A 21966-nucleotide genomic window follows, 5' to 3' on the forward strand; every position below is an offset into this window, starting at 1 on the left:
TTATGTTTATTTGAAAATTTCGAAGTTAGATGAAATAGATTTAATTAAACGTAAGATAATTATAATGTTTAAAATTATTATCAAACATTTTGTTATTATTATTGTATTGGCAATCAGATATTTCAAACAGTATTATTACTAAATGCCTCACTTACAAGTTTACTAAGGATTTTTTTCAATGCCGTATTACGATGATATAATTTGCGATTTAAAAAGTATCTAAATTGAAAAACTTTGGGAAACTTGTGAGATACAAATATGATGATAATAATAATAATAATAATAATAATAATAATAATAATAATAATAAAACGTTTGATAATAATTATAAACATTTTGTTATAATTATATTATTTTTCATAAGTACAATGACAACATGTGGGCTCTAAAAATTAAATCTAAACAATAATGTTAACGAAAGCTAATTATAAATTATTATTTTTTATAATTACTTTACGTGTAGTCGAAAGTATTTCACCAAGGCTCTGGGTAACTTTGATCAAGGCTGGATTATTATTAGCTTTTTTTTAAATGTAAGATATGCAGGAGATCAAATTACAGTAATTATACAATTACTGTATCTAGTGTATCTGTTTGCGCGATTCCTCTCTCTCTCTCTCTCTGTCGCATTAGCAATTCGTTGCAGTTATGGACGAGCGGTGAATAATTTCACCATTAATGCTCGCGAGAAGCGCAACGGGCATTAAATTTGCTCGCGCAAATAAAACGTACACACGTTTTTCACGGATCGATACGTGTGCGTTTGTTTCGGCAATTTGTCGGATTAACGAGACCGAAAGGAAAGTCCGCGACTGTATACAAAAGCACGCGCAATTAGCAATGGATATAATCACCGACGACAACGACGGGGAGAAAGAGAGAGAGAGAGAGAGAGAGAAAGAGAAATAATATCTCCACGACGGATCTTGTAAAATCGTTCGCGTTTCACGTCCGCGCGACACATAAAGGATCTCGCGCGATTCAAGAGAAGCGCGAGCGAAAGACAAAGAGACGCGCGCCGTCGCGGCGAATCGCGCGTCAACGCAATGACGACGATGACGACGACGACGACGACGACGACGACGACTACGTCTAACCGCCTAACGGATCTTTTGTTAAATTGGCTTAACGCGCGTCGCTATGGTAAAGCCCTTTTCCCCGTTGTAATTCCCTTCCTCTCGCGGTTCGTCGTGTCATTTGCCGCATCGCGCGAAGAAAAACGCGCGTCATCGCCGCCGTCCAAATAGCACGTGAAAATCGCCGCGAGTCATCAACCGCCGACTTATTTCGAGAGAGCGCGGTGGAATCAGGCGAAAATGCAGAGGCGAACTCCTTTTTCCCCCGAGCGGAAAATCGGCTGGGAAATTCCGCGAACGATCTACCAGAGGTAGACGAGGCGAGATAATAATATATCATCGTCGCTGTTTTTCCTCTCTTCCCTTCGCTTTTCTAAGAAGGAAGACGAGCGACGTCCGCGATGAGAAAGAGTGTGATCAGAGAAAAGGGAGGAGAAAGACACGCGATTATCTGGAATAAGACATTCAATAATAATAATAATAATAACGAAATACACCCACCGGCTCGATTCGCATCGGTAGCGCCCGGTAGTTGGACACGTAGATTGTAACGGAAATACGGGGAGCACAAAGTCGACGGTCGCGATCGGAATGCTGTTCCTTCGGTACGTATATATATATCTGGCTTTGCGGCAGGATCATCGATGTCGAACGAACATTATACACAAAAAAAAGAGAGAGAGAAAGAAATAAATAAGGAGGAACGCGCGTCCGCGATGCACTTGTTTCAACTCAATCAAAGCTAATTCGTACGTCCGACAGCGTCGCGAACTTGTAGACACGAAATATCATTTATACAGCAATTGTAGAATCAATTGTAGCCGCCGCTCTCTGCGGCTACGGGACAAGATGAAAAAGACAGCAATCGGTCCATTGTCAATTACAATTACGGCAAAGCAGCTGTACTTATTTCACAGTTCCGTTATCTAAAGTACGACGGTAATCACGAATAACAGCTACAGCAGATAACAAAATTATTTGTCATATATTTTTTAACGTGTTACATTTACTTTGTGTTTTATTACACTTGTATTATGAATATTTTGACAAATAATAATTTTGTCACCTATTGTACAAAGAGAGAGAACAATTTTGTTGAATTTTCTAAAAGTTTAGCTTATAAAAGCAGATCTGAAAATAATTTTGTTGGACTATTCAAGTAATTACACAAGACGCTCAAGCTGATTGCCAAAATGTCAAAACTTTTCGCTCGTCATGCTTGAGCAAATTACTGTTTCTATTCAGACGTTTCTTTGGCTTGATCAACATAAAATTGTTAAAGCTACAAACGAGATCGTATACACTAGCACATGTCAAATAAAAAGAATTATAGCTGAACAAGTTGATCTTATCACGGTACGAATTCGCAAGTACACCGCTATCCTTATTAATATTTAATCGAAAAGAGCATAAAGTGTTTCATACCTCGTGCAGCGCGTAGACACGTGGATTGACCCTCGACCTAGACTTTCGTCCTCGCCTGCGCCTTGAACTCGCGACCTCGACCGCGATCCTCGACAGGAAAGAAGGGACCGCGTACTTCTTTCGCGGTCCTCGCACGTCACTGACAGGCCAGCAGGGAGACCAGACCAGTCGTTTGCTCCGATTCAAGTCGTTCCTCGACCTCGTGTTGATCTCCGATCGCTTCCGCTTCCAGAAGGAAACCTCTTGGCACGCTACCGCGACCGAACGCACAGGGGATCGTTTGACGGATCGCCGCTACCACGACTGACACGCGACTAACTCGGACTGGCCCAGGATCACGACGACGAATCAAAATTCCGTCTTGCACGTCCTAGCGCAGCGCAGAGCACCCTCTTCCGCGTTCCGCAGCTCTTCCGAGGCCGTGAACCGTACCGCTCGCGAGTACGTCGTTACCGCGCGCTATCGCCGCTTGCTGTTACGAGAAGAGAGAAAGAGAGAGAGAGAGAGAAAGAGGGAGATTGGTGTGTGTGTGTGTATGTATGTATGTTATGGATGGAAGGTGAACCCGCGATGAGATTGTTTCGGGGTTTGCGCCCGACTGCGGCCTCGCGTAGGACGCTACGTGCCTATGAGTCCCCGCTAGTCCCACTTACCAACCAACCAGAAACTGCTCGGGTATACTCGGAATCCTAAGCTGCATCTCCGCCAATCCACCTTCCACTCGCCATTCCCGCTCCCTCGTCCGTGCCGCCCGCCTCGGGTTCCTCCGGTTCCGCGCTTGTCCGGGATTTTACTTGTGCTTTTCGTCTTCCCTCGGCCACGCCGGAAAAGGCAGCCGAGGGAGCGAGTCTCCTTCGCGGGTTGAAACCGGTCGTTTCTGGACCACCAAGTACCTCTTAATCAACCGTGAAGGCGGTTTTGCAGACTATTAATTGATATTAGTGACAAGTTACAAGGAGAGAACTCCCGCCGTCTTATCTTTGCCTTTTCTCTCTCTCTCTCTCTCTCTCTCTCTCTCTCTCTCTTTTTCTTCTTTCCTTTCTTTCTTTTGTATAATTGGAAATCACATGTCAGAGAAAGAGAGAGAGAGACATACTTACACGATGGAAACTGCTCTTTGAAGTAGCCATCGGCTGTCCGTCGCTTTGATCTTGGGAATATTACCCCGGGACCTAATAGACCTCGACTCAACTCCCACACGTAGCTTCACCTTTCAAATAGAGAGAAATTTCCGCGCGCGCGCTGCGCGCCTCAAAGCTATAAACTTTCTGTTCATTTTCTGCCCATCTCTCTGGACAGGACTTACAGTCTGATAAATTGATTTATATATATTTGTTGATGAAAACTAACAATTACGCGTCCGTTAATGGGAAAACAGGAAAAAATAATAGATGCACCGAGATTTATCATCTTCCGATTCGATAAATGCATCGAGGAGAACTTTCCGCAAACACAAAAATAAGTGTTACGATCAATTTAATTGACTTAATTAGCAGGTGAACATAAATCGCGCGAATTATTTTAGAAAGTTCAAACCCCTGCGGAGAGGAGAGCAATCTGTCGACGCGTCGTGTGTATGTGTGTTGTGTTTGCTCCTTGTAAATTTATCGATAATCATTTTTTGTGAATCGCACGAGATAGATAGATAACTATTAAATTATTAAGTTTTAAAATATATTTTGAATAAATTTGTTACTTATGATAAATTTACGATAGATTTGCGGATATATAAACTTATGAATTATTTAAAATAAGTGATACATTATTCAATTCAAGTATACATTTATCTATGTGTGCACAGAAATTTATCTTAAGTTATCTTACTTGTTTCAAGTAAATAATGAGTGTATTTTAAGACTATTCATCGAGGAGATATTCTTTGCAGAGATAAGATTACTAAAAGTAAGAAAACTAAAAAACGCGAAACTGCTTTTCTTAGCATGAGAATAAATTTTTCCGCGTGTACTTGACGATTATTATTATTTCGTCGATATTCTCTCGCTTTATCGTGATTTTTCCATCATGGACACAATGTCGAGTAACACGTGGGGGGTACACACGGCGTGCGCGGCCTTTCTCCAAAGATCGAACGCGTATTCTTCTCCGGCCCGCGCGCGCGATTCATCTCGGTGAAAGTCTAGCGCGGCTATCTGTTAGGCATGAGATTTGACGTGGACGCTAATCATTGTCTGCGGTGCGCTCGGCCATAGTTCGCGTGTTTTTCTTCCTCGTCGCCGCCGCGAAGGAGGCGAAGCGAGGAGAACGTCGGCGATTCAGCGCCGATATCGACGACGGGGGCCCCATCATCATCGGGGACGCAACCTCCTCCATTGCGCTTGACCATTAGGAATCGGAAAAACTGACCCCGCTCTTTATGTACCCGTGGCGGGGGTTTTTGCGCGGCGAAATGAGGCGAGCGCGGTTCGCGCCTGCGGAAAGAGAGGAACAAATAGCGCGTTGGTAAAAAAGCCCCCGCGGATAAGTGTGTCGAAAAGATTCCACGGCGCCGCGATGCTGTGGTGGAATCTCGCCGCTTGTTGTTTCCCTTCGGAGAAGGATTTTTGCGCGGGGAGAGAGATTCGTGACTAACGAAGATATTCAGCGTCCATGAGGCGATAGCACGCGATGCCCGAATAAATTTTCACCGGCGAAAAATCCTTCATATTCATGAGGGAATTCGCTTTCTAGGCTTTTGATGCGCCGGACGTGCAACTTTTACAACAATTATCGCTGCATATGATTACGATTGAATAGCCATCGAATTATTCGCGGGGATTTATTTATGGAAATAAGCCGATTAATTAGCTTTGACAAAAAATTCCTCGCTGTTGAAACAGCAAAGTTTCATTAGTGAATGTCGTAAATTGAATTGAAAGTCTTGATTTTATTTTAATTTTAATTGCTCGTTAAATCAATACTTATTCTATTTTATTAATAATAATAAATCCGTAAGTCGTTAGTAAAGTCCCATAATTAATAACGCTCGCAATTTATTTGCTTGCCTCTTATCTTCGATGTCCGTACTTTTTGCTGTTATTATTTATATATTTAAACGAGGGCAACCTCTCGAGAAAAACGCCGACTTCTAAGGAGAGATTGCAACTCGATCGCGGGTTAATTAGATGCGATTTTTTGACCGGCCGTTCAAACGCGATTGTGCGCGGCGCGCAATCGCGAGAACTCGATTCGGAACCCGCGCCGAGGCAGCGCGCGGCGGCGGCGGTAACGGTGCCGTGCAGATGGTAACGCGCGCGAGAGTAGAGCATCCGCGAGTCGCGGGTGATGGACCGTGACGTTCTCACAGATAACTCACGGTGGCTTCCGACGTCCACTCTGCGTTCCGTCTGTGCCGAATCACCCGGGAGAGCGGCGGCGGCGGTCCCCTTTGTGGCGAGGAAAAGTCACGTGGAGAGCGCCCGATTTAACGCACTTAATATCCGACGTGAAATATTAGAAAATTACTTTTTCCGAAGAGGGAAAAGATGGTAAGGGTAGATAATAATATTGAGAGCCGATAATACGTGCGGCGTAAAACGACAACGTTACGAATTCCGTTGCGTCACTTTTGAGAATAATATTCTGCTCTGAGCAATGTATATTTTCGAAAAAGATGTTTAAAATGGTACTTAAAATATGCCGGGTATTTTAAATTTGTGGCGGTAGATAATTTTATATTTTATGAGATTTAAACAACGTTGTCATACCGTTTATTGTATTTTATACGCAAAGGTGAAGTAAATGATGAAATGACTTGAAATAGTAAATTACTAATTTCCTATTCAAAAATTAAATAATTATTGGCATTTTACGTCAGCATCATCAAGGAATATTTCGCTAAAATCATTGTTTAATTTGTTGATATCTTCTTTAACAACAATGATATCTTCTTTATCGACTTGCGATAGATCGGTAGTTTGCGCATCCTTATCCTTGACTTTTACCTGCTATTCTCAACGATCTCGAGGATCGATAAATCGCTTCTTTATCACACTTTCGCATCGTAAAAAATGTTTTCTCGAATAATTTTGCATTGATAATTACATATCCTCACTACTCTAAAATTACTTTTTTTTTTTTAAATAAAGAAAACTGAAAGAAGGGATTAAAGAAAATATAACAGTGACAGATATAATATGTATACACATACTTTTTTATTAAGTTAAAGTAAAAGTAACAAATAACATCGAGAGAGTCTCTTCGAAATTGTCTTGCGATGCTACCATATACTCCCCGAATAAAACACTTTCGGAAGACCAGGGACGAATATATATATTATATGTATATATATACAAGTTTAAAACAATAGTTGCGACGTCTGCAAATACTCTACGAAGCGGCAATAAAGATCGGTAGCGCTAAAAAAAAAGAAAAGACTCGCCGTTATTACGACCGAGTGAGGAGGGAGGAGGGAGGACGCGCGATAACGCCCCTCTCCCCCTGTGTTATTACATTGCGGGAATACGAAGCGATCGTTTCGAAATGTACTGTACAAAACTGTAGGCGGGCCCGCGATTTCCTTATCTCTATATATTCTTCTGTACATTACTTTTTACACTTAACACTCGCCAACGCCGCGATGAGGATGGCACGGCATCACATGGCTTGGTACAGCCGACCGATCGACACACGTATGTTAATTTCCCGTTGTCCGCGATTCCTACGTGACGCTTCCTGTCTAGTCGGAGAGTGGATCAGGAGTTGCTACCACGTTTCGTTCGAGATGAGAAAGGGGAAGAAAGGGGGAAAAATTGAAAAGGATAAGTAGGGAAGAGCGTGCGGATGAGCTCTTCTCGCTCGAAAGGTCATCCGAATGCGCTCGTCGCCACGACCGGGAATTGTTGAGAGCCGCCTCTGCGATTTTACGACAACCAATGTTCCGACAATCGGCAGGTACTGGAATGGCCAATTGTTGCGCGTCTGAAAAGGCGGAGACGAAAGAGAGAGAGAGAAAGAGAGAGACTAGCCCGTGGTTTCGAGCCAACCGTCTTTTTACGGGGGCCGTATAGTAAAAAGATATATGAGTCCGTTGAACGATGAAGCGTCCGTCCGTCTCGTGGTGTTGCGGATTTGCATTTGGCAGACATTCTGGTGGATCCTTCGTCGGCGTCTCTCGCCGCAGACGCGTCACAGAGATGCCGTTTCTAATCCGAGCGACCCGAGGGTCTCTCAGATGCCGTAGGTCATTTTGTCGTAGCCGTGGTACGGCACGCAGTAGCCGCTGTAAGTCTTGATCTCCAGGACGCCGGCGTAAGACCGCGCTGGCGAGGAGCCAGGATCAGTGTGTCGCCGCGGGCACCGGTGCCCGCGCGGGCACTGGCAGAGAGGCGAGGCGTTCACTTCCTCGAGCTGCGAGTTGCGTCTCTTGCGTACGGTGAACAGGCGGCAGGGCTCCTTGTGCTGGCATCGTATTTTCTGCAAACCAGACGAACAACGAAATTGAGAAACAGAAGGAAACTTGAACTTGCGACAAAATGTAGAGACACACGGAGTGAGATACGTAGATTTTAACGAAATCCTTTAGAAATTGCGTTTCCGAGATGAACGACTTTCGCGTTGTTTTTTCCTTAACGCTATTTTTACTTACGCTTTGCGGAGAACAGGCGAAGGCATAGATGAAGCCCGGATTTCCATCCGGCGATCTGTGTGGTTGCCTATGTACTAGGTATGGCACGCTATTTGGCCGACATCGACAGTAGACGCGTTGCACCGTCGCGTTCAACGGGCCACCTCCGGGTGCTAGTGTCCACGTAATGTCCCTGCGGGGCAAAAAGAGTCAGGATATTCCAATGCGAACGTACGATTCATCGTCTGTTCCGCGAGCGAGTGATTCGGACGATTCAATAGCGATTTTCAATTCGCGCGATTCAACAATGTTGACTCTCAAGTTCCACACTGGGTCAGAATGACTTTAACTTTTCCCGAACGTCTTTACTTTTTCCTAAATGTCTTTTGAACTGAAAAAAACTTTCAACATTCTTCCTAGGATATTCTTTTTCCTCAATGTCTAGAATTTCAATTAAAAAAAAAGATTTAAATCCGATTCTTTTGTCTCGATAATCTAAGTACGTACAAATAGGGACAAAATGGTGTGGGACCTGAGAATTAAGATAACATCGTTAAGAAGATTTTCATTGAGTTTAGCGATAAAGGTGACGTATAGCTTAACTAGACTCTCCAGGAAAGCGCGAACGTGGAATCGTCGAATCCGAGAATACGTGTCGTGATCTAAACTAACTTGAAGTAATGACAGATGGGAAGCCGTTTCACGGGCTCGCAGAGCTTGTAGCGGCGCGTTTTATCGACGATCGTGTGTCCGTCGTCCCCGTGAAGACTGCTGGGGCAGGCACGGCCGTTCGGGCAACGACATTGTCTCTCGACCCACGGTGCACCATATAAATCCACCTTGCTACATACCTCGCTCCGCTCCGCGCACTCCGGTAACTCCTTCTCGCTGTTCTGCGCAAACAAGCACCCGCGTCATTAATAAAGCGATTGACGCTCGTTTGCCTTTCGCGGAAATTCAATTGTCCCTTCCCCCCACCTCCCTTCTTACACTCCGGATCCGTCCCGGAATGGCGATTTTATCGGTTTGTTTATTTCGTGTCGGCGGTGACACGAGCGCAAATACCCTGAATTGAATTGCAACGTTGAATCAAGCAGCTGACCGATATATCTCGCCCGGGAAATCTCCACGTTATTAATATAAACATCTGGACGAATAAAACGCGTCCGTCTCTCTCTCTCTCTCTCTCTCCCTCTCTCTCTTGGGTATGGTAACGGAATTATTAGTAGGACGATTATGATCGCGGCGATTGTACCGTTGCGTAATAATAAACGGTCTGAACGTGTCTGTCGTGTCGCGACTATGGGACCACGGTGCTTAATGAAATAAACGGGACGATTGCGCACAAGACTCATAACTGAAGTATATCCGCTCTTTCTGCCGGCGATACAAAGTCTGCTATAACTGGACTATTTAGATGTTGCCAGTCCATTCATTGAGGCAATCGCGTACGTCCTGTCCCGGCCTATCGTCATCGACGACGCCAACAACTACCGTAAGGCGACCATAGAATCTGCGAAATGTGAATCTGCTGATAGACGCTGATAGATTTTCGCTTACTTTGCATCTTGAATCTTTTACTTTCGATTCCTTCTAACAGTTTGCATAACTCAACAAGTTCGGATAAGTTTGCTCATCACGAGTGAATTTTCAATATCGAATTTTGTCGTTTACGACAAATTAAAAATTATCTACTTCCGGATCTTTTCAATTCTGTTGGTGGTTAAAGATTTACAAATGAAATAGAGTAAAAAAAGAAATGCTCTTCGAGCGATTATGCGTGCGGTTTCTGTTAACGCGATACACATTTATCGAGGTGCGCTTCGATAGTGCGTGAGTCGAAGCTATACGTAGTTGAAGCTACGTGGCCATTCAGCGAAGAAACGTTCGAGGAAATGGTCTTCCGCCGTTTTACCGCCGACTGTGAGCATTCGACTTTTTGCTATATCCTCGTTCATCTCGTTTGTCTTTTTGTCCCTCCCCCAGATGTAGTTTCTACTATTACTACTACTACTACTACTACTAGTATTATTATTATACCGCTTACTACGATCATTCGTCACGGCACAATGGACTGAACGAATAGCTTTTTATAGGAAAAATCCTTCTTCATCTTACTCCTTTAGACATCTGTCCGCATTTTTATGCCTAAAAATCTAGCTTGTAGCTTTCAAATCATTTTTTATTCGCTTATGATATCGCTTACAGTTTTTCTAATCACAATAATTTTTATAACTGAAAAGTTATTGAAATTATTTAAAAATTTATAGATTATTTTTACCTCTGACAGTGTTACTAGAAGACAAATATATTTTTGAGATATAAAATTTCGATCTTCTACGCACGCACAAACATACACACACACACACAATGTTTTTTATTGATTTGTATATTACTACGTACACGTAACAAATTTACGGGCTAATGTAGCATTCGTCGATATTTCGGAAATAATCTATTCGACTCGTACGCGCAGCTGGTATACAAATAATTTATAATTACTGAGGAAATTGCTCTGAAGTCCTCCTGGAGGTTGTTTTTAAGCCGCGCTCGATCCATCTCACGGCATTATATTCCGATTTCAATCGTTTCCGATTGTTAATCGTGTTTGTCCGCATTATCCTTCCCGCGCGGCCTTCCCTACGCATCTCTTTATCCCACTTCCGTCGGTTCTGTACGAGCGAAAGAAAAGGTGAAGCGGAACGAAAGGCGAAAGAAGTTTTTGAAGCTGATATAGCGGCAGCGAGCAGCGGGATTCACGTACACATGCGCATGGCACATACACGGAGAACGGCGGTAAACTAAAATGGGATAATAGAAGGACCGGAAGGGCGCCGTAAACCATCCGGAAGTTCTCACGCGTCTCTCGCTTCTCGCACGGCCGCAATGAAAATGACACCTGGCACTCGGGATGGACATACTACACGAAGGCAAAGGAGGAGGAGGAGGGGGAGGAGGAGCCGCTAGGCATCGGCGACGACGAGGAGAAGGGCCGCGCGAGACGAGGAACGAGATGCGAAACAAAAAAAAGAGAGATAGAGAGAGAGAGAGAGAGAGAGGAGCAGGACGAAGAGGAGAAAAGAAGAAAAGAGAGGCAAGACGCACGACGACGCAGGGAATCTGGTCGGATGGATGGATGGATGGATGGCGTTAGTAAAAAGAAAGATCGCTCGCTCATCGTTCCATATAGCCGTACCGGATGTCTCTAAGCCTGGAAATCTCGCCGTGCGATCAAAAGCGTAATGGCACTTGGGTGCTCCGTATAATCGCCAGGATAATTAATCGCCGCTCGATGCGTATCTACTAATTGTCCGAGGAGATAATGCGCTTAGATTATGAATGAAACGATCTATCTGAGCAGGATTATCCTCTCCGATTGAATTATTCGCAAATCAATGAATCTCACCTATATTGGATTTTTTTGTTTAAAAATGATTTTCAAAAAAAAAGAAATGAATGAGAAGATATTGTTGGGATATTCCTTTCAAGAAAAACCCTATTTTTCTCAGATTGAAAATGGCATTTTCGACCAGACCGGATGTCCTTTGCGATTGTACTTTTCTGCCCTTTTCTATATTTAGAAGGTACACACAGGTAGGCATACAATTATTAAAGCTCACTATTGGGAGAGAGAGAGAGAGAGAGAGAGAGAGAGAAACTGGAATACAAATAAAAAGGGAAGGTTTGTTTTTGCAAGAACGATTCTCCTTGGCGCGATTTCGTGATTCTCGTCCGATACGCACGGAGCAGTTTTCTCTTCTCAACGACATCGTCGTCATCCCCACCGTTCGTGCATCGTTCCTGCGCACGTACTCTCGGCCCACGTGCGATCGTACGTATCTACGATACGTCGTACTTGGGTGTCGCGCTTGTCCGCACGTGTATACCTACGCACTGTACCCCATAGGGAACACGTATGCACGCACGCACGCACGCACGCGCGCGCACAGACGCGACGCACACGCGCGCGTACCGTCGACACGTAGGTGTTTACAGCAACGACAGCAGCAACAGGTTCGAGCATCGAGTGGGCGCCGCTCTTTGCTAACGGCTACGTTTTTCCCCTCTCCTTCTACTTCCTGCGCCTGTAAGCGGACGATTTAGCTTCAAATCCTCGGAATGCTACCCAAGAGTATATGTGCGAACTTGTACGTAGGTACGTATTATACATCGTCGAAGCGGACGGTACGTACCGACACCAAGTACATCGCTGCGCGCGGTCGAAACGTTTTCTGAAAATCGCGTTAAGAAAGATCCGCGTTTAAAAGTAATCGGCTGAAGTCGGAAATCGTGAAAGATCCGGCAATGGACTGGTTGCGCGAGATCCGTCGTCCCACCCATTCATATTCTCGGCGATTCAATTGCGTGGCTTGACGGACGTGGCCAGGATTAGGCCGCTAAACGTTTAGCTGCTTTCTGGAGCAATTTCAGCGCTAATTCGTTCGTAGAATCTAATGGAGCGAGTAACGTAATGTTAGACGGAGGAATGTTTGACAGGCGAGTGAGACTCGGACAGACACTTGTAGAGCTTTTACACGCGTTTGATTTGATACAAGGAAGAGATTTGAGAGATATGTTCTATCGAGATGAGTAGAATGATAGAAAAATAGAGGGATGCGTGATAGTCAACGCCCTTCAGTTCATGTGACTTATATACATAAATTTTATCGCCTTTCATTTATTTAAACACAGCGACATTAAATTAATTGCTGCACGCGTATCGGTCAGCTAGTCGTTCAACATATTTGTACCAGTGGCTACGTAACAGTTACATAATATATATATAGAATTAGGAAAGGTAGGAAATGATCTGGAATTTATCTGGTTATAATAAACGTAGGATACATAATTTAGCGGATTGAGAATGGCGAGAAATGGAAGTTGGAGGAGTGGCTTACCCCGACTTGGTATAGCACCCTAGGCTCTTCGTGGCTCAGCCTGTGCTTCCGGTTACGATTAATCAGATCGATCTCGACCGTCGTGTCGTCGAATTCCTGCAGCTCAGCCTGGTACTTACTTTCGTCGATGAACAAGTACTCCTTAAGATACTCGTCGTGCTCGACTCTCAACGGCAAATCGAAAACCTCGCATTTGCTTCGGCGAACCCCGATGATTGCCAGCAGCGTATAGAGCAGGTGTCGTATTGTTTTACCGGTCATCGTGTCGCAGCGAAATTCTTCCCGATAAACAATCCCGATCGAGAGAATCGGAGAGGTTGCCTGTTTGTGTCTCTCTCTCTTTCTCTCTCTCTCTCTTTTTCTTTCTTTTTCTCTCCGAAGGAAACGTTTGCTGCGTTAGGTGTTTTGCTCCTCACGATGGGGGGGATACGATAAAAAGAATGGAAGGGGGTTTCGATACGTTCACCTTCTTATTTGCACGACTTGAGGCGTTCGGAAGCGAGCGGGAGGAGGAATACTCAGGGAATACTCATAGCAGAGATACAACACGGATCGGCAAAAGTCCACGTCTCAAAGCTCGTCGATTACCGCTACTTGAAGTCCATCTTCGTAAATCTCACAAACGCGAGTCTTTTCATTGATCGTTCTTCAAGGGAAAAGCGGAAAGAGGAGTTTTTATCCGCTCGTATCAAAGAGATTGACGATCGTAGTTTTCTCCGAATTCGCTAATCCTACAGGTCAACCTTTCCCGCAGAAGATGAAAAATCTTCAGGAAACGCTGTACCTACGGAAACCTCGTTCCCAAGTTTAAGTCTTACGATCTTTCTTCTTCCGGCTACGAAAGCAGAGGAACGTCACGTGTCTCTGTTTACCGCGGTCCTGATCTCCTCTTATCTCCCTCTTCTTGCACCTCGCAACTCCGGAGACGCGAAAGAGCCCCGTTCCCCGATCCTGATCGGCCGATCTTGGAGGGGAGCCTCCGGGGGGGGGGGGGAGGGTTCGATAGAGCGTATCCGCACTCGCGCACTCTCACCGAGCTGCGACCGATCCCTGTCCGTCAAAATCTCTATCTGTCTCTCGTGTCTGTCCTTTCGTTCGAAGACGTTCGTCTGGTGCGGTGACTCCCTTTTTGCGGTTCCTCGCCGAGATCTTCCTCTCGGAGAAACGGAGCGCGATTGCTAAGGCGGAGAAGGAGCGCAGAACGGAGATCGGCCTATGCGAAGGTATGCCGTCCGCTCGACTGGACTCTTAAAAGCCAGAAGTAAAGCATGAATGGATGCCCCCACCTTTTTCCTTCGCCCTTCCCGTCCCTCCCTCTCCCCGCCGCCTGCTTCCCTCCCGGTATCACCTCCCCCTCCCCCCTCGCTGCTCTTTCTCTTCTCATTCTTGACTGCTCCTGTGCCCCCACTCTATCCCTTGCTCTTACGTCATCCCCACTACTACTCTCTATCCGGAGGCCCCTCTCTGTCTCTGTCTCTCTGTCTTTTTTTCTCTCTATCTCTCCTCACCGAACGTTTTCATCGTCGCGGTTTTTTCTTGAGACTCGTCGCCGTTTGCCGTTTGTCCTTGTATCGCATCCTCTCTTCCACGGGCGCTCCGCGTACGCTCCGAAGCGCGCGTTGGCTCTCCGCCGCTCTCCCCGGGAGCGTATTAACGAGTGTTTTACTCTTTCTCCGGAGGTCGGCCCGTTTGCTTTCGCGCGCGCAAACGCGCGGGCGCGCTCTGTTTTGCCATTATCCACTATGTTTTCTGCACATTCTGTATTCCATGATCCTTTTCTCTCTTACCTCGCTTTTACCGGGGAAGCCAGTTTTTCGCCAACAATTTCCCTTCTCTGCGTATCTTTTGATTGTACTCTCAATTCGCTCGCCTCATTTCTCGCGCAATTTCGAACCTCGTTTGACATACCCTTTTTTTGTTTTTTTTTTTTTCTTCCTCTGGACATTTCTTTTACTAGAGAGACAGTATCACATTTTATCTTATTAAGTTATTAAGTTAATTATTGTGATAGAAGTATCTATAGATAGTCAAGAGGTAATTAAGATTATATAGAGAGAAGAATTTGTAAAGAAAAGGATAGGAAGACAAAAGTGTTTAGAAAATTGTAAACCAAGTCCCTTGTTTGACTATTGTGATACTAAAGGAAATAAAAATTATTATTACTATTATTACATTTTATCTTTAGATCAATGAGTTCTCGTTATTTTTGTCATATCTTTCTCTGTTCTTTTATTCTCATTTTTAAGGACAGCAGTTTATTCTCATTTATTCTTGTAAATATTTCCTGTATCTGTATTTTTACAACTTACCTAGAACAAAGTGTCCAAAAGATACTCAAGTTATCTGGAAAATTAGTCGTTTAAAGGAAATCTGATCCTCTCTCCAAGTACTTATAATTATTTTTATATATTTTGAAGATAAAATTATGCGAAAACACTTTGTAAAGTGTTGTCGCGTAAATCAAGCTTTCAACTCGGAGAGATGTTTATTATTATTAGGAATGCAAGGGTACCGTAAGAGGAATGCCGCGAAGAAATGCTAAAGCGGTGCAGAGGCAATCGCCGCGAACTACCGTTCGTGCTGAGACACCAACTACTTGACGGCGATTGTTCTTGTTGCAGGGAGATTGTACGCTGTGTTCGGCAAAAGACAAGGCCGCATCGTATCTACGGAGAGTGCACACGGCTTCGGTGGACAATTCAGAGTATTGGCCACCCTACCGGTTCTAGAGAGCTTCCATCTCGCAAGAGAACTGCGGACGCAAACGTCCGGATTGGCTAATCCACAACTAGTTTTTAGTCACTGGGAGGTAAGCGCGTTTTCTTGTTAGTTTTAAATGTTCATAAACTTTAACAATATTCTTAGATAACTGCAAAATAGCATTGAATAACAATAATATACGTTTGAATTTTTGTAAATCAATGTTTCGCAAGTGAAACGAGCTCAAAGAAGATTTAGGATATAAACATGAAATGTAGTTTATTAATAATCAAATTTAATTAATAAGGTTTTTCGACTATACTTAGTCATTTTCAGTCATCAGATAATAATAAGCATCAACAATTTAAAAAATTCGATGAAATATAGTTGAATTGAAGTGTAAAATGAAGAAAGATATACTACAAATATATTGAAAGATATACTAAAAAGTAGATAGATTTAAAGTATTTTAAAGTAATCACATAAGAGGGAAAATAAAACTAGAAACCACTTAAACTTACTATTTAAAAACTGAAATAAACAAAATTAAAATATATAAAATAAAAAATAAAAGAAAATAAAAAACTATTATAAATATAACTTATAATAAATACGTTATTAGAACGCATCCTTTTTTTCATTCATTGCATCGGCGAAAAAGAAAAGTTTAAAAAAGATGAAACGTTAAAAAGGTTCAAAATTAGTAAAAGAAAAAAACGTCAAGTGAAGTTAATAATAAAAAATAATTGTACTTAATTGAATAATGTACTGGATGTAAACATTAGGAAAAGATTTAAAAACTTACTTACAAATTTTAAAAAACTTAAAAAAAAATTTTTAATGTGTCCAACGAATTTCTCGAAAATTCTCTGCTGTTCGTTCAGAACAAAGCATAATAATCGATGTGTACAGTTTGTGTTATAAAATGCAAATGCGTCGACGGTATTAGTTAAGTTTATTTTAGTTAATTTTTGTTTAAATATATCTTTAATTTCAATATATCTTCTATTTTAAATATTGTTCTACAACCATGTTTTGTCCGGAATTTTTAAATTATTTAATGACTGATCATGTCTAAATACAGTCGAAACGTCTCATCTTTAATTAAATTTTACTATTATTAATAAATTATATTTTACATGTTTATATCCTAAATCTTTGAGCTTGTTTCACTTGATCCTCTTATTACACATCAAAATAGTCTTGATCGAAACCTTTAAGCAATGCCTTTTTATTTTGTTTTTAATAATTACTGAAATGTTTATTATGATTAAATTTTTGAATTTGCGATTTGTGGCAATTTCGAAGGGAGAGATCTTTTTCTTTTTAAATTTACGTTAATATTGTAATTGCTCGTACGACCCATTTTTTAAATTAGTGAAACTTTCTACATTATAGGCAATTGAACAAGATCCTTATTGGGTGCCATCCACGGAGGAGGAATACCTCCATTTCGGTGAAAAGGCGGACAGCGATAATCGAGCTAAGTGCTACATGGATGCAGTTCGTCGAAGAAAAGGCCTTCCGGTGGACTCCCAATTAGTTACTCATGGTGAAAAACAACGTACTCTGTCAAAAAAGAAGTGATGCGAAAATTATCGTTAATGCGAATCCTTTAAAAAGCCGTGTTTACTACGTTTATTCTTGTCGTAGATATAATCTTTCGTCCATTAAATCTGTGAAATTGTAAATTAATGTGAATGTATAAACAAGAATATTTGTTTCTTTCTGCGTTATATGTTATATAAAATATAAGATTATAATGTTGATTGATCAATATTTAATCTTAATAAAAATAAGATCAAGATTAAATATTAAAATGTCTAAAAAGACCAATGTCTTCTTTACTTAATTATTTTAAGTAATTTTTTTATTAAATATTTTCAAACGTGTTGTTACGCAGTAATATATATTTACAACATATTTTGCATATACATAAGACCCAAGTGTTACGAATAAAAGTATGTGATTCAATTGCATTTTATTGAACAAAATTACATAAACTATTTAGAAAAGAAGACATAACACATTACATTTTACGAATATTATTTACATTAAGGGCTGGTTGTTCCAACTTTTTAAACTTGCCTATCAGGTAAGCATGTGCTATCTTCTTTTTTTCTTAAACCAGATACCACAGACACGCATTTTGCGAGCTATTTAATTTTTAATTTTTTATTTAAAACGATAATTGTGCAGCTAACCATCTATACAAATTTGACAACTCAAAATTTAATTGCAATGATAGTTACTCTTGCAAACACGAAGTAAGTGCAGCGAGAGAACCAGGATAGAGAAAAAACTCAATAAAATCATTAACATCACCATTTTAAGAGTAGATAAATAAAGATACATTTATTTGATAGGTAAGTTTACCAAGAAGTTGGAACAACTAGCCCTAAATAAATGTATATTAAACTTAAAGATAAGTGTATATATGTAAACATTTTTGTTAAGATAAATACGACGAATGTATAAGTTTAGAATGCACTTTACAAAAAATCCGTTATTATTTGTAAGCTCCCTTGTTACGTACAGTAAACCATTACGCTTAATCATCCGAAAACACAGTCTTCTTGCCCTGGAATCCTTGACTCATGATGTCCCTCTGCTTTTTCTTAGCCAGCCAAGAAGGATGTAAACTGGCATTCTTGTCTTTGTCAACAGTCGCGTTTTCACTTGCGTTACTTTTGTTTGCGTTTTTATTAATCTTAGATGTTTTCTTGAATTTCGTGGAGAAAGATTGTTTACCCGATTGTTTTTTCGTGAAGTTAGTATCGTTTTTGTGTTTCACATTTTGTTCTTTAAATCGATCGTTTGATCGGAAAGCTTTCGCTCGCGTGTTATGCCCATGAGATCTTGTGTACGATGTCGAGGCTTTATTTTCTTGATAAGATTGATCATTCCCTTCAATGAAGAAGTCGTCAACTACTTTTGCTTGCTCAGTCCTAGTGCTTGTAGGATTTTGACATTCTACAGACATCTCTGTGTCTCTATTAGATTCTTGCTCCTCCAACAGCTCGGTAAACCTCTTCACTGTGGCCTCTTTTGTAATGCTAGATGGTTTAATTATACTCGATTGCTTATCTGTGACTTCTGACGTATCATCTTTTTTCTGTTTTAATAATTTTTGTCTTTCAGAGGGTGTACCATCTTCATTCAATGCCCTTTTGCGCTTATACGAGTTACCCTTTGCTTCAGATAATTTGCTGTCACATGGTTCCTCATCTTTAGAGTGATGGGGTTGTTCAATGTTTTCATCCGAATCAACCTTTCGTTTCTTTGAACTTTTATCCTGAAGATTAGTCTCTTTAGATTTTCTAGTTTTTGCAGCATCTTGTCTTTTGACTTTGTAGTCTTCTTTTTCTTTTTCTCTGTGAAATGCTTCTTATAATCTGGGAATTTCTCTTTAAACTGTGTTAATCTTTTCTGCAAGGTTTTATAATGCGTGACTCTCGCCATTATGCGAACGCTATTACTTGAAGACTGATCTTGCAATATTTTAGTCAGATCTCTTTCATCTAGGATACCAAATTTTGAAATGTCATCGTCCTTAATTGTCTTCAGCGCGTAAACCTCGGCGATCAGCCTGTCGGCCTTTCTTCTACTCTTCTCCAGTTGCACCTCATTTCCATGTCTATCCCGCAAGAGTTTAGCCTCCTTGATGAGTTTGTTCACAATACAAACTCTCGCCTGACGAACTGCGTGTCGCAGAAGAATAAACTGAAAGTATTACAAGATTCGAAGGAATAAATGTCATTTCTTTTCAGAAAAATGAATATAAACAGATCACACGTGCGCATTCGACATGTATCTCACCTCATTATTAATTTCAGATTTTTCCATTTTAAGTTAAGAAAAATCTTTCCGATCTAAATTATTTGACAAGTGTAGAAACAAATGTGTAAATAATTTCCTTTTTTCTCCTCTTGCAGTTATTAGTCTCTTTGACAACCACCTCTTCAGAGTTCGAGATTCTAGAAATCGTAAACAAACCTGAGAAAATAGCGAGCATAGTTTGTGTTTAACAAGTGAATTCCCTATCATTATTTTGTCCAATAGAATTCTGGAGGAGAAACGCCCAAACAGAAGGGTGTGTTCTGTTTCACGCATAACACGCATAAGACATTATTCATCCTTGTTTAACGTTTGACCAATAACAAGGATGAACGATGCACCATGCGCATCATGCGTGAAGTAGAACGTACCCAGAGAGAAGACTGAAAAAGCGGGTAAGCTGGCCATCTAGTAATTCCGAAAATCCGTGCTGATTCGTAGCGCCATCACATCCATTTTTCGTGGACGTAGAACTACGTAGTCACATCTACTTTTCGAGAGGATAACACGCTAATTTTGGTTTGCATCCGTGCTACATTCACAATCAGCGATGTGTGCTGTATATGTATGTTTGAAGATATTTTGTAATGCAAGATCTACAATGTCAGCAGGAGTAGTAGAGTAGGAGTAAGAAGTAAGAGATATGAAATGAGATTTGCTCATTTCATTTACTTCCGGTTTTTAATTGATCAATTGTTACTCTTACTCGATCCTTACTCCATTACTCCTAAAATATCATTTTTTCGGTGAGTTTTTAGAGACATCTTAAGAAATAAATGTATTTTAACACACATATATGTTATTTAGGTTGTTTCGTTGCGGGATTCGAGTAACATTTCGCCGACAACGCTTGCGTGGTCGACAGTGCGCGAGTCAGTCACGGTCCCCGTTATGCATTGTGAAAGGTAGAGGCTGCAGGCTTTATTAGCAACGCACTGCCCAACCGGATGATTACACAACAATTACTAATCCGCCTATATATATAAAATTGTTAACACGCGATGCTTGACATAGCCGTATTCCGCATAATTTAATACGGGAAAGAAACTCAAGAAGTTCTAAGGTCGCGAACCTTGATTTTGAGAATGGGGAATTTATTTGCACTAAAAGGGAGACTAACCGGCATTTTCTACGAGCAATATACGTGTAACGCGAGCACGTAAAAACGACACGGTGAAATCACACTTTACGAAATTCCCAACTCGGTCGATCGATCTTGCGAGAGCGCGTTAGAAATTTGATTACGAATTAAGTGATCTGTGGCGAGACAGAGACTATAAAAATATGTCTTCCGGGTTTTGTTACCGAAATTCACCGACGCCTGAGGCGAAGCGAAACGTTGGAAGATAGCACGCCGTTTTAGCATGAAACGACAAAAAGAAGTTTTTGTATTTATTAGTAATAACGCCAATAGGATCGTACAAGTGTGTGATAAATTAAGTAAAAAAAAGTTCAAGTGACATCTCTCTTTAAATATTTTAAAAACATTTTAATTGCAATTAAATTTTAACATTATAACAAAAGAAACATTAGAAATAATAAGTAAATAATTTAGGGCTACTATTTACCTTACTCGACTTTTCATTGAGAAAAATTAAGAACAGAAATATTCTTTTATCAAGAAAGAGAGACATTTTTGTTGCATTATATTTTGAATAATTTAAATCCTTTTAAAATAAAACGTTAAATATATAAGAGTGTGTACAATAAGAGCACATTTATTTTACTTTTGCGATTTTTTATATCAATATAGTTAAAACGTCTCGTCTGCAGGCCGCGCGCAGCCGATTAGCGAACGATCGGGATCCAAAGCGAAACGGTAACGAGATCCGAGTTCGGACCGGCGGCGTTACGTAAATTGCGGCGGAAAGAAGACGAAGAAGAAGAAGAAGAAGCCCGAGGATTTCTTTTTACCTCGTATCCGACATCGCGAATCGCGCCGTACTTTCACTTTCGTAATTAACGTAGACGGCTCCGCGCGGCGAACGTGGTTCGTACGCGCTCCTAGGTCTCTCGGGGGTATCCTCCGCGACGGAGGAGACTAGAAAAAAAAGGAGGGGAAAGGACGCCGGGATACGGATGTCGGCGTCGCGCTCGACGGATCTTCGATTTCCATCAATGTCGCGATAATCGCGACTGCCGCTGCGAGTCCGACGTGTTACGTTTCGAGCGCGCAACTTTTGTAACGGCGGCTTCTAGGTTCCCTATACCCCTCCGCTGCTCTCGACCGACTTGGATAACATATAATAACGGCTATGATACAAGGCGGTGCATAGTCGATTTCACTTTCGGTCGAGACTCGCCGCCGTCGCGCCGAGACTTGGCCGCCGCTGCTACTGCTGCTGCATCTCCTTCTCTCTACGTGCCTCCTCTCTCGATCTCCGGCACTGCTCCTTCTCGCTCCTTTTTTTCTCTCGATTTCTCTCTTTGTTTTCATTGCTAAGACGGCGCGAGTTTGCCTTGTCCT

General features: G+C 41.8%; 3 protein-coding genes across 3 annotated transcripts in view; 1 reads left to right on the plus strand and 2 right to left on the minus strand.

Annotated features, from left to right (window-relative positions):
* The window catches only part of LOC105830673 (elongation factor-like GTPase 1), a 38329-nt gene extending 20890 nt beyond the window's left edge, over positions 1-17439 (plus strand). Inside the window, exons 4-5 of the mRNA XM_012670162.3 lie at positions 15584-15771; positions 17061-17439. Coding sequence (XP_012525616.1) covers positions 15584-15771; positions 17061-17249 — 377 coding nt within the window. The 3' untranslated portion in view covers positions 17250-17439. The remainder of the gene's footprint in view (positions 1-15583; positions 15772-17060) is intronic.
* Positions 6631-15564, minus strand: LOC105830675 (protein giant-lens). The gene is made up of 4 exons (XM_012670164.2): positions 12963-15564; positions 8737-8957; positions 8086-8257; positions 6631-7913 (listed from the first exon to the last, which is right to left on the minus strand). The coding sequence occupies exons 1-4, from the start codon at positions 13221-13223 to the stop codon at positions 7668-7670; spliced, it is 900 nt and encodes a 299-aa protein (XP_012525618.1). The 5' UTR covers positions 13224-15564; the 3' UTR covers positions 6631-7667.
* A 185-nt stretch (positions 17440-17624) lies between the features above and the next one.
* LOC105830676 (serum response factor-binding protein 1) lies at positions 17625-20095 on the minus strand. Its single transcript, XM_012670165.3, is given in 3 exon segments — positions 17625-18998; positions 19001-19385; positions 19482-20095. Coding segments are annotated over 3 exon segments (1197 nt in total). The 5' UTR covers positions 19509-20095; the 3' UTR covers positions 17625-18213.
* Between the last annotated feature and the right edge of the window lie 1871 nt (positions 20096-21966).

The sequence above is a fragment of the Monomorium pharaonis genome, chromosome 7, assembly GCF_013373865.1.
Source record: "Monomorium pharaonis isolate MP-MQ-018 chromosome 7, ASM1337386v2, whole genome shotgun sequence".
Classification (NCBI taxonomy): domain Eukaryota; kingdom Metazoa; phylum Arthropoda; class Insecta; order Hymenoptera; family Formicidae; genus Monomorium; species Monomorium pharaonis.

Coding starts and splice junctions, on each gene's coding strand:
- LOC105830675 (XM_012670164.2), bottom strand. CDS start 13,223: ATGACCGGTAAAACAATACGACACCTGCTCTATACGCTGCTGGCAATC. Junction 8,258..8,736: donor CCCATCTGTCATTACTTCAA/GTTAGTTTAGAT, acceptor TTTGCCCCGCAG/GGACATTACGTGGACACTAG. Junction 7,914..8,085: donor TCGCCTGTTCTCCGCAAAGC/GTAAGTAAAAAT, acceptor TCTGGTTTGCAG/AAAATACGATGCCAGCACAA.